Genomic DNA, 11,396 nt, shown 5'->3' on the forward strand with positions numbered 1-11,396 from the left:
CCACCTAACCAACCACTGAGTGTTTGCAACCCCCCTCTGCCAATCCTTCCACTGGATTCCAATCGCCCAAAGGATAACATTCAAAGTATTAACAACCACTTACAAAGCCATCCACAACTCTGGCCCAGCTACATCTCCAACCGCATCTCAAAGTATCACCCTAATGGTCCCCACTGCTCCTCCCAAGACCTCTTGCTCTCTCTCCCTTGTCAACTCCTCCCATGATTGCCTACGGTACTTCTCTAGAGTCTCTCCCATCCTTTAGAACTCCCTACCCCAACCTGTCTATCTTTTACTCTGTCTGCCTTTAGGAGATCTCTAAAGACTCATCTCTTCAGGGAAGCCTATCTCACCTCAACCTAACCACTAAGCTATCACTTTCACAAACAATTCATCCCCACACAGCCACCACCTCTTGTATCGCTTGCCCCTCCCTTTTATATTGTACGCTTTCAAGGGCAGGGCCCTCCTTACCATCTTGTCTTGGGTTGTATTGTGCTTGTAATGTCTTCCTTATATTGTAAAGTGCTGTGCAAACTGTTGGCGCTATATAAATCCTGTATAATAATAATAATGGCAGCCTCCATGTTTCTCTCTTATCGGGTTTACTTACTCATTTACATACAGGTTTACTTATTTACTTACTCTTCTACATCTAACAGTCTGGGATCATCTGATGAAATAGAAACATTACCATAACATATTAAAGGGATCCATACATGTGGTCATACTTTTGTAACATATGAATGATTATCTCTAAGCATGCCATAATAATGGTTGCAGATCACAACCATTCATCAGATCCTCAAGTTGTGTCTAGTCCTCAGTTATTTCCAAATGCGTCTTAAATAACCTGGTTCTCATTGTAACTGCCTAGGAAGTATTTGACATAGATAGCATAAAGAATTTGCAATTTACATTAAGGCTAGGTTCACACCTGGGCGACTCCTGACCGCAGCTGATCACGCTGTGGGTGCCATTATTTTGTTAAGGCACCCCAGTCGCGCCCAGTGGATTGCGTGGTTTCCTGCCGCGATTCTGCCCGTGCAAGTGAACACGGCTAAAAAAGCTGTGCGTCGCAAAAAAAGGTACTTGTACCTTTTTTTAGCGATTGCCTTGTGGATGTCACCCCATTGAAATGGGGCAGCGCGGCAACGTGTGTCCTGGGTGTCGTTGAGGTGTGAACCTAGCCTAAAGAAGGACCCATTGTGTATAGGTAACTCACCCTTTTTACGCATTTTGTCTCTAAAGTCTGCCTCTGGATTTGCTGACATTGAATCACCAAGTTCTGTATACCAGAAAACACAGCCTCTGGAAGCCAGTAAGTTTCATGAATTTGACTATGTTTATGGAAATAATCTAGGAGCTATGGGTGTAAATATGAGCAATCACAATAAAGCCTACGTATATGCTTGTGCATATTATATTTCTGATAACACAGTACAAGAAAGGGAAAATAATATTCTATAAGTATCTGTAGCTTAGATTTTTTTTTTTTTGTAATTTATTATATAATTTTTTTCTTCTGTAATTATAATTTTTAGCCAATACTTGTTTCCTCGCTGTCAATTCTACTCATGTTTGTATTTTTATTCTATATTTTTATATTTTATATTACATGTATGATTTTATATTACTTTATTTACTATAGTTAGGACTAAAAAAATAAAACCTTTAGTATATCCTTCAAAGCACACAGTCACTGCTAGATTGTCTCTTAGCTAAGCTATGGTGCTGTGGAAATCCTTTGTCATATGTTAAAGGTTTTTTGAAAAACAAAGTTAAAATATTGAATAACAATTTCAAATGTATAAATACAAAATAAACATAGACCATTATCGTTCTCCTATAGTTCACTTACATAAGTAAAAATTAGACTCATGATACAAGAAATAACAATAGTGGTGGCAAGAGATGTCTGATTGTTTCCTCTTCTTCTCTTGGACTCCCTGACACGGGAATAGAAAGTGGGGCAATATTCTTAAGACAGACAAAGTCAACAATTAAAACCTGAAAGAGGTTAAAACTGTACCCAGCACATTTGACATTGAGTACTCAGACAATTAATTAAACACCCCTCCCGCTATACAACAAAACGATTTTCAATAATAAGCATGCAATGCAATACAGGGACCCTGCCTCAAAATGTTTTTTCCACTTTTGCATTCAAATTTGAGACACTCCCACCATATGTTTGTTATGTTTTCCCATTTGCACAGCATACCTAAAAATATATATTGTTTAGACACTGCAGACACTGTTAAGAGGGAGGTCAGTTCCTCCAAAACCGTCTACATTGATGCATACCTGTACCTGGGGCAGATCGATTCAACCACCCTGCCCTTGGTACGCCACTGGCTACAACCCCTATCCGCTTTTGGTGGGACGTTAAGCAAATTTATTAGCATGTATATGATTAAAGACATATTTTAGGATGTTGATGAGCCTAATTATAATTTTTGCAGATGAGATTTGTTTTGATGATAATTAAATACATTTGACCATTTTCAGAGTGTCTGTGTTGTGCCTGGATCACATGTATGGTTCTGTTCTTCGGAAAAAGACAATGTCTTTTTTTTCAATGTAGTATTTTTTTACAGTTAAAATCCTAATAACACCATATCATTTTTTTTAAGTGACAAGTGGTGCTCAGAATCTAAGATCACGTTTTGAAAACATGGCTAAAACAGCAGAGGAAGAAAACCAAAAGAAAGCAGAAGAAGAGAGAGGGAGGAGACAGAAGAGAGAGAAGATGGAGAAAGAGGGACAAGCAAAAAAAGAGGTATCACATAAATAAAATGACTGCTTATTAAAACAGTCAAAATAAAAAAACGGATATGTACACTAGAAATTTCCCTTTTGTAATAGCTGGCTAACTACTGAGCAGAAGGTTTCTAATCTCAGTTCCCAGTAGGTGTACCTGGTTACCTATTGTTTTGATGAGAAAAACAATGGGATAAACAATGAATACAGAAAACAGAGAAACAAAATAGATGAGGAATAGTAAGAAGACCATAGTTTATGTAACTAAAAGATTACCGTAAACCTACCCATGCAAGGCAAAGTAAAAGTTTCACTTATCTACCCCCTCCCCAGCAGCAGATACTCATTGTTCCTCATTCCTCCAATGCTCTATTTGACCATAAGGTCACATACTGTAAGTACCATAAGGTCCTTAAGTAAAGTATTGGGCAGTTTTAAGTATGAATACGTATATGACAACACTACATGCTGCATAATTGGCATAGTGCTGTCACATGGGGCCAGGAAAGAAGTCCATAGCCTTAACTGAGCTCCAACAAGTTGATCCTTGACCTACACAGGGCCTTCTTTCACCTTCTCTGCATGGGCATGAAAAGGTTCACTTTCCCAAACATTCCTTTCAAAGTAACTATAGCATTATGTCTGCATATATCTGCTTGTACCTACATCTATGAAGATTGTTAAACGGTTCATTTTGTTGTAGGTTCAAGAAAATTCAGAAACTAATGTTCCTCAGAGGCTATCTGTTCCAGTTCCAGTTCCAGTACCAGTACCAGTTCCAACTCCACGTGTTTCGACGGTGACAGCACAACCTGCTGAAGAAGAAGAAGAAGTAAATACATTTCCATAGACTATAATATTAAACATAGGGTTTTCCACATGCTATTGTTATATACTTCACATCTGTTTAAATATTACAGGATCCCAACTATGAAGCATGTCCAATGGTCCCTCCAAGATTGCCAATGATTGCTCCTGTGCCTCCTGCAGATGAAACATCCTTTAATGAGGAGACATATGAAGACATCATAGTTCCCCCTCCTGACACAGATGATTATGAAGCTATTCCAGATCCTCTTCCAAGGGAGCAGGAAGAAGAGGATGGTGAGGAATATGAATGTATCCTGGAACAACAAGATGATAAACAGGAAGGCCTATATGAAGAATTACCAAAAGAGGGTGAGTAGAAGTTAGACATGTGCACCAACAAAAAAATTGTTTAGTTTAGTTTCGTTTTGATTCGGATTTTGCATTATTTCGTTTTTCGGATTCGGGTCCGAAATTTAATTTGTTTCGGAATTCGGCCGAAATTCGTTAGCGGTAGCCCGTTCGAAATTTCGTTTTTGGACCCTTTAGGTCTGGTAGGAATGTTAGGAGGGACCCCCTCCCCCCCACGTTAAAACACAAAAGAAAGTGCGTGGGGTTCCCCTTAAAATTCCTACCAGACCTAAAGGGTCTGTGAGCCAATGTGTCATCTGAAAAGCATTATCACACCTTGGCTTACAGACCCGAATAGCATTTGGAAACTCATGAATAGTATTCGGGAGTTCCCAAATGCTATGTAGCATTTGACAGCTGAGAGTGTCAAATGGGCGGAGCGAGCCGTGACGTCACGCTCGCTCCGCCCATCTGTTTATTTTTGGACTGAATGTCATTTTGCGGCAAATTTTCTTCGGGATCGGACGGGGGTCGTGCAGCGGGACTTTTTTTTATTTTGGCGGGTCGGCGGGGGTCCTGCACCGTGATTGACTCTGGATTACATTGATGGAGCCATTTTTTTATTTTTTATTAAAGGAATAGTCAAAAATTAACTGTTTGTTTTTATTTCAATGAAAGGATTTTATCAAAAGTCTGGACTTTTTACTAACTATTTGATTTAACCCTTTAGTGAATGGGTAGGGGTACAAGTACCCCTTACTCATTCACAGGGGGGGTGGCATCTGGGTGCCCCCTTATTTAAAGGGGTACCCCGATGCAAATAAGCCCCCTTGCCCGCAGACCCCCACGACCACCGGGCACATGGAGGGGGGGCGCTTGATCGTTCATCCCCCCTTTCCTGCCCTGCCGGGCCAGTGCTCGGAACAAGGGTCTGGTAGGACTGTTAGGGGGAACCCCACGTTTTTTCCCCATTTTTGGGGGCTGGGGTCCCTCCTAACATTCCTACCAGACCTAAAGGGTCTGGTATGAATTGGGGGGGAACCTCAGTCTTTTCTTTTTACTTCTGCAAACTAAAAAAAAACAATTAAAAATCGATTTTTGTTTTTCCTAATGTCAGTTTGCTGCAACGAAATTTCGTCCACAAACTAAATTTTGACCGGACTACCGCTACAAAACGAAAATTTGTCCAAAAACGAAATTTCGACCGGACTACCGCTAACGAATTTTGGGAAATCGGGAATTCGGATTTGTTTGCTTTCGTTTTAGCTCTAATTTGGAATTCGGATGCATGCGAATCTTCGAATTTCTGAAATTTCGTCCGAATTTTGTTTCGGTACGAAATGAATCGCAAATGTCTAGTAGAAGTAGAACATTCAAAGAGAATAAATACAAAGGTAACACGCTAAAAGTTACCCCAACCAAGTTACTTCAATGCTATCTCTTACTATGTTTTTTTCACTAATATTGTGTACATGTGACATCATGTCATAGTACATAATCAAGAACTGTCCAAAATGTCTACAATGTACTGTATGGCCAGATTAAGGACAGACTTAGATCCCTCTCAGACTCATTCACATACAATAAAAGATGCCAAGCTTCTAATTATTTAGCCCTTTTTTTTAGGACAGGCAGTGTTGCAACTGATAATAAGATCTGGCAGCACAGTACGAACAGGGTTAATTATCATAAACATTACCCCCCAACCACCACCACCTTGCATTGCAGAGGAAAACTTAGAACAGAGAAGCTTTTTTTAAAAAAAATTGAGCATGTTTCATGCAAGCAAGAAATTTTTTTTTTTTAAAGTTACGTTATGTGAATGAGAAACATGAAACAAATATTAAAATTGGTGTTATCCCGATTTTGCTGCAAAAGTGGAAATGCACCTTAAAGCGTACTTTACTTCTACTTTTGCAGTCAATTTTGAGGAAACCCCTATATATGTTTGTTGTGTGTTCCCATTCACACAGCATAGCTTAAAATAATGATTTATATGGTTTTTTTCACAAATAATTTTATTTGACCAGAGAGTTTTTGACTTGCTTAAAAGAAGGTGTTTGGTCTCTGCGTGGTGAAGCGGGGTTTGTGCTGGCAACACAGAACCTTGTGTGGCAGAGTAAACTTGCTCCTTGAGCAGTGGAACTGCTTGATGGCAGGTCTGCGACACTTGTTGACAGGAATCACCTCAGCCTCACGGTGTAAATGGCATGGGCACGAGCACGATGATGCGCACCCATGTCGTGGTAGCACTATGTCACAACACTAGCTGTAGTCAAGTCTCTGTACTCTCTGTACATATTGTGTGTTCCACTACGTGAGTCATAGTTTAGCCAGATGGAAAAGTTCTTCACCTTCAGTGAAGACTTCTCAAAAACATGTACACAAAACACAATCTCTCAAGATGCTTTCTTCATCTTCTTCAGTTGAGAGACAAAGTACCAAAAACTAGACTTTGCAGCAACATGGTTAGGCATGAAAATTTGAATACAATATGGTGGTGGAGTAGGTGCCTTAGCAGTAAGCAGACTGCACCCAGTGACTTTGTATTCCCTTACAGTCCCGGACACCTTCATGCTGTCTCGATCCCTGCCGCCGAGCGAAATCTTAAAATAATTTTTAAAAAGCCATTTCTTACATTTTAGATTTTTTTGCTGCAGCAGGCAACATGGCTGATTCCAGGTTTCTCTGAGAACCTACACAGTGATCTGTCGTTATAGAAAGACTTAGAACTGAAATTTGAGGATCGTTTTCCACTCATTAACCTCATTAACATACAATGGAGAAGCCAGGCATTTAGTCCTTTAACCCCTCACCGGTCACAGCCCCTTCCAACTTTACAAAGGAAAAGCGAGTAGAAATTGTAACCCTTAAGAATCCAAGGAACCCTAACCCATGTGAAAGCAATTTAAAGTGCACATTTTTTTTTAATTTTTTAGCTAATGCTATATGAATGTGAACATGTAACAACTATAAAACAAATATTATTCCAATTTGGCTGCAAAGGGGAAATACACATTAAGTCAGCCATACCTCCAGCCAGAGCTCAGTGCTGATGGCAAGCATTGAAAATTGCCATATAACAAAGCTGTTGTCAGGATCACTTGAAAGAAAAAAAAAGTTTGTTAATTGACCGTTTTAACCTCCTCTATCCACAGGTAACACAATGTGCTGATATATTGGTTTTAATGTAAAAGCAAGCGGACAATCAATAGATCCTACAAGCAAGAGCTAAGTGAGATTTCATAAGACAGCCTTTCTTAACCTTTCACCTCGAAGAAGCCCTAAAAATAATTTTAAAAGGCTCTGGCAGTCACTGCTAAAAATGATTATACCTACAGCTCGTGGTACATTAGCATGATCAATAAGTAACCATGGCTGAGAAAGGCTTTATATGCAGTAACGAAGCAAAACATTACTCATTTGAGTCTTGCTAGAAGTTCAAATTTCAAGAAGTTGCTTGAAGTTCATTCCCCTTAGGCCCCTTCCACTTGGGCTTTTCAATTAGGTCAGTTTTTCAGGTGGATCTGATCAGACGCTCAATGTTAGTCTATGGGCAACCTGATCTAAATGGACGGGCGCCCATTTACTTCCCAATACCCCCGGCTCCGGGCCAGGTCCGGAAAAACAAATGGATCAAAGATTCCTTTTGAAGGACCTGAGCGTGCCAGATTGGAGGTAACTGGATGTAAATGTATTTCCATCTGTTTAGCTCCGGCTGCCAATTTACTAATATGGGTGTGATTATGTCAGCCTTACAGTTTTCTTCAGAGACATATGTAGGCCTACAGCACTCTAAAATCATCTTATAACCCACAGTTATATTTTAGAAGCTTCAATACTTTAATGAACACAGCCTTCTTTTTTTGTCTTTAAACAGGCACCAACGGGATCTCTGCCATTGCTCTGTATGATTACGAAGCAGGTAGGCTGAAAATGTGTCTATTTTATTTGCCATTTTAATATTAATGATAAGAATAATTTGAAACTGGTTCAAAGAACCTAAGAACCAAAGTGTAGTTGTTGCCAACATCAAATAATCAGGTTTATCTTTCATTTTGTAAAAACAAATATACAATAATTCTTATTTAGGCACTGTGGTTTGTTCTCATTTTCTATTATCCAGAGTACATGAATCAATCTTATTTGTGTGCAGTCTCAGTGTTAATTTATTGCAGATACCTTTCCACTGCAAAATAGGGGTTGATGTATGCAGTCTACAAAATTCTAGGGAATTCTCTTTGCTTAACGCAGCAGAGCGAACTTCATAATTGGAGGTCGGCTGGTCATGTGACTTTTGACAGGTCACATGACTGGGCTCTCCTCCTAGATTTTGTTACTATTTTTATTCATTTAATAGTGATGTGCTGGCTTCAGAGTCCTGAAGATTGTGGAGCGCTAAGCAAATCTACAAAGTATATAGTTGTGCTTTTGGAAATGTATCAGGTTTTTTTTAGTTTTGTTTTTAGGCAGCAGTATGGCCACGGTGGTAGCGTATATATTATATATTATATATTTTTATAATGCATAAAGAAATCCAAAGAAAAAACATTTAAAAGGGCTACTGACTATGGCTGACATGGTCACAAGTATGTATGTCACAGAATATTTTTACAAAGATATACCTTCAATATAGACTTTTTATTTATTATGTTCAAGGCTAAAAAGTACACTTCTTTTTTAATGTTTCTATTCTTAAAAATATTGAATATTGCATATAAATATTGGTTATTTGCTGTTTTGATCAACAGTTAGAGAATTTAGCCAAGTTTAACAGGTTAGCTGTTTTGCTTAAAAAAAAGTGTGTTTACAGAGCCCAATACAGTAGTTGAAGCTCAGAATATTTGCACAGCTGAATGAACCAGAGAAGCGATCTTGCCCTCTTTCCTCTCCTCTCTCCTCCCCTTGCTGTATAGGGCTCCATAAGGAGTTTAGTTACAAAGAGACAGTCAAAAAGAAAGTCACTACTTTTGTGCTCTCTCATGGGTTAGAAAACCCTAGATCAGGGGTGGCAAACTCAAATTCATCGGGGGCCGCATCAGCAGTATGGTTACCCTCAAAGGGCCGGTACAGCAAGGCAAGGACAGCCTCCCACGTGTCTTTCCGGCAGAATCCGCCTGTGGCTTGCCAGGCTGCCAGTACATTGTCAAGATTTAAAGATGCTCTGTTGCTGAGCGCCGGCCATCTTAATGAGTAACCAACAGACTGCCAGTGACATGTCACTGCAGCCTGTGCTGCCTGGCTGAGCCCACAGCTGATCCATCCAGCGCCTGCACGGAGGGGCGCTGCGTCCGCGGGCGCACAGTAAAGATGATCTTCGACCCCTGATTCCGCCTGTGGACTGGCCTGCCAGAGTGCCAGTACTTTGTCCAGTTTTAAAGATGGCCGCCGCGCTGTCGCGGTGGCCATCTTAATGAGTCATTCATAGACTGCCAGTGACACTGTCACTGCTGTGCTGCCTGGCTGAGCTGACAGGTAAACTGTCAAGCGCCCGCACGGAGGGGCGCTGCGCCCGCGGGCGATTATTAAAGAGTTTTTTTTTACTGAATCTGTGCCGGTCGCCAGGCGCCCATGTTGCTATGGCGCCCTGTGCGACCGCACAGCCCGCACAACCCTAAGGCCGGCCCTGGCTGTGCGGGCCACAGTACAAGGTCCGGCGGGCCGGATTCGGCCCGCGGGCCTTGTGTTTGCCACCCCTGCCCTAGATACTTTGCAAAAACTATGTCATGGTGACATAAAATAATTTAAAGACTTATTTGTGAAATATAGGGGTCTATTCACTAAGCTGTCGTAGGCAGCCGAGTGAATGACCGACCTGAAGTGAAGTGAGATTTTTATGTTTTTTTCTCTATTCTGACATCGCTCGTGTCAGAATAAAGAAAAAAAGAAACAGCATTGTTTCTCTCCTTGGCGGCCGGGAGCAGGAGACTCCCGGGGCGCCAGAGAGAGTTAGCTGTTTGGAGATCAGTGTCCCTGGTTAGCAGGTAACCAGGGACGCTGATCTCTCTGCAAGTGGCTCCGCCCAGCTGTTAGAAGCAGGCTGTTCTTGTCTGCAGCATGCTGGCAGGGACAGGCTTTTCTATTTAGGCTGTAGCTGTAAAGGTAGCTGTACACCTTACAACCTTTGGTCGATTATTTTCGCACGACTGCCCCATCATGCACAGACCAATGTGGATTTCAATTATCGTTCGTTAGCAATACTAACTGAATTTCGTCGATCGACAGAACAAATTTTTATTTGCGCATGTGCAGTGTTCATGTTGCGATTTTTTTGTGTGTACAAAAACGCCACTTATCCAGCGATTTTCGTACAATTTGAAAGAAGTTTTCTAGCCTGACCGATAGACGAAATTCGTCCAGTTGTACAGTAATTGTGATCGTTCAATACCCATCAACTGGCCGATTATCATACGGAACACCCGATTTAGTTTGCAAATCGAATGATAATTGCAAGGTGCATGGGCACCTTTAGACGTCCGTTTGATGGCTCTGGAATGTTAAGAAACTGCTGATTTAAACTGAAAGTTGAGTTGGGCTTTACATATAGTTACAGTATGTTCAACATGTTTCACCCAAGCTGCAGCTTATATTCAGGTGTAAAGTGTACTGGAAATGACATTTTGGGACATGCTATAACATGTGACATTTTCATTTAAATCTTCTTGTTTTGTAATTCTCAGGTGGTGATGATGAGATTTCATTTGAACCTCAGGATATCATCACAGAAATTGACATGCTGGATAAGGGTTGGTGGAATGGATGCTGCAAAGGTCGGCGAGGGCTCTTCCCTGCTACCTATGTGGAGCTTATGCAGTGATAACCTGACTTTGCTATTTTGATACTGTATGTCATGCTTCTTGAAAATGTCTTTTTCCAGTTGTGTATTGCAACTCAAAGTATTTTTGGACAGTACTAAATATTGTAAGATAAAACATTTGTAACCTTGGTTTAAAGCCCTACAACTAGAAGTTGTTTCTGTTTAGTTTTGGACACAGTGAGGAAGGGATAGAATTTACTTGTGGTCTATGTCCCTATTGGGCAGATTTTTTTATCTGATAGGAAACAGGGACTGGAAGTCAGTTAGAATGTTCCCAATATGATCAAGAGCAATAATAAAAACTTTACCCAATTCTACACAAAACTAAAAACAGCAAGTTTTTGGCTAGATTTAAGCTTAAAGAAAACTATGGCCCAGATAGCAAGGATAACTTGCCACAAACTTGTGTCAGGGTGAAATTGTAATTTTGTTAACTTGCTGCACACATTCCTGGCAAGCTGTAGACTTGCAGAACACTTGCAGCACAAGTTCTAGTTGATACTTTTTGAATTTGTAGCAAAATTTGTAGCAAAAAGTCTGGAGACTTGCAATGCAAACTTGCTGTAATCGTGCAACAAAATTGTGAAGCTTGGCAAGTCTGCAAGAGTTTAGCAAGTCATTTTCAAACTCGCAGCACAATTGCTTGCTATCTGGGGGG

General features: G+C 40.5%; 1 protein-coding gene and 1 pseudogene across 1 annotated transcript in view; one reads left to right on the forward strand and one right to left on the reverse strand.

Moving 5' to 3' along the window:
* The window catches only part of LOC108793458 (src substrate cortactin-like), a 41,882-nt gene extending 31,066 nt beyond the window's left edge, over positions 1-10,816 (forward strand). Inside the window, exons 12-17 of the mRNA XM_018564409.1 lie at positions 1,252-1,321; positions 2,637-2,782; positions 3,467-3,595; positions 3,684-3,942; positions 7,802-7,846; positions 10,602-10,816. Of these exons, the coding sequence (XP_018419911.1) occupies positions 1,252-1,321; positions 2,637-2,782; positions 3,467-3,595; positions 3,684-3,942; positions 7,802-7,846; positions 10,602-10,738 (786 nt within the window). The 3' untranslated portion in view covers positions 10,739-10,816. The remainder of the gene's footprint in view (positions 1-1,251; positions 1,322-2,636; positions 2,783-3,466; positions 3,596-3,683; positions 3,943-7,801; positions 7,847-10,601) is intronic.
* On the reverse strand, positions 5,968-6,520 carry LOC108793464 (annotated as a pseudogene).
* Positions 10,817-11,396: the final 580 nt, after the last annotated feature.

The sequence above is a fragment of the Nanorana parkeri genome, unplaced genomic scaffold (genome assembly GCF_000935625.1).
Source record: "Nanorana parkeri isolate BGI_ZX_2015 unplaced genomic scaffold, ASM93562v1 scaffold749, whole genome shotgun sequence".
NCBI classification, from domain to species: domain Eukaryota; kingdom Metazoa; phylum Chordata; class Amphibia; order Anura; family Dicroglossidae; genus Nanorana; species Nanorana parkeri.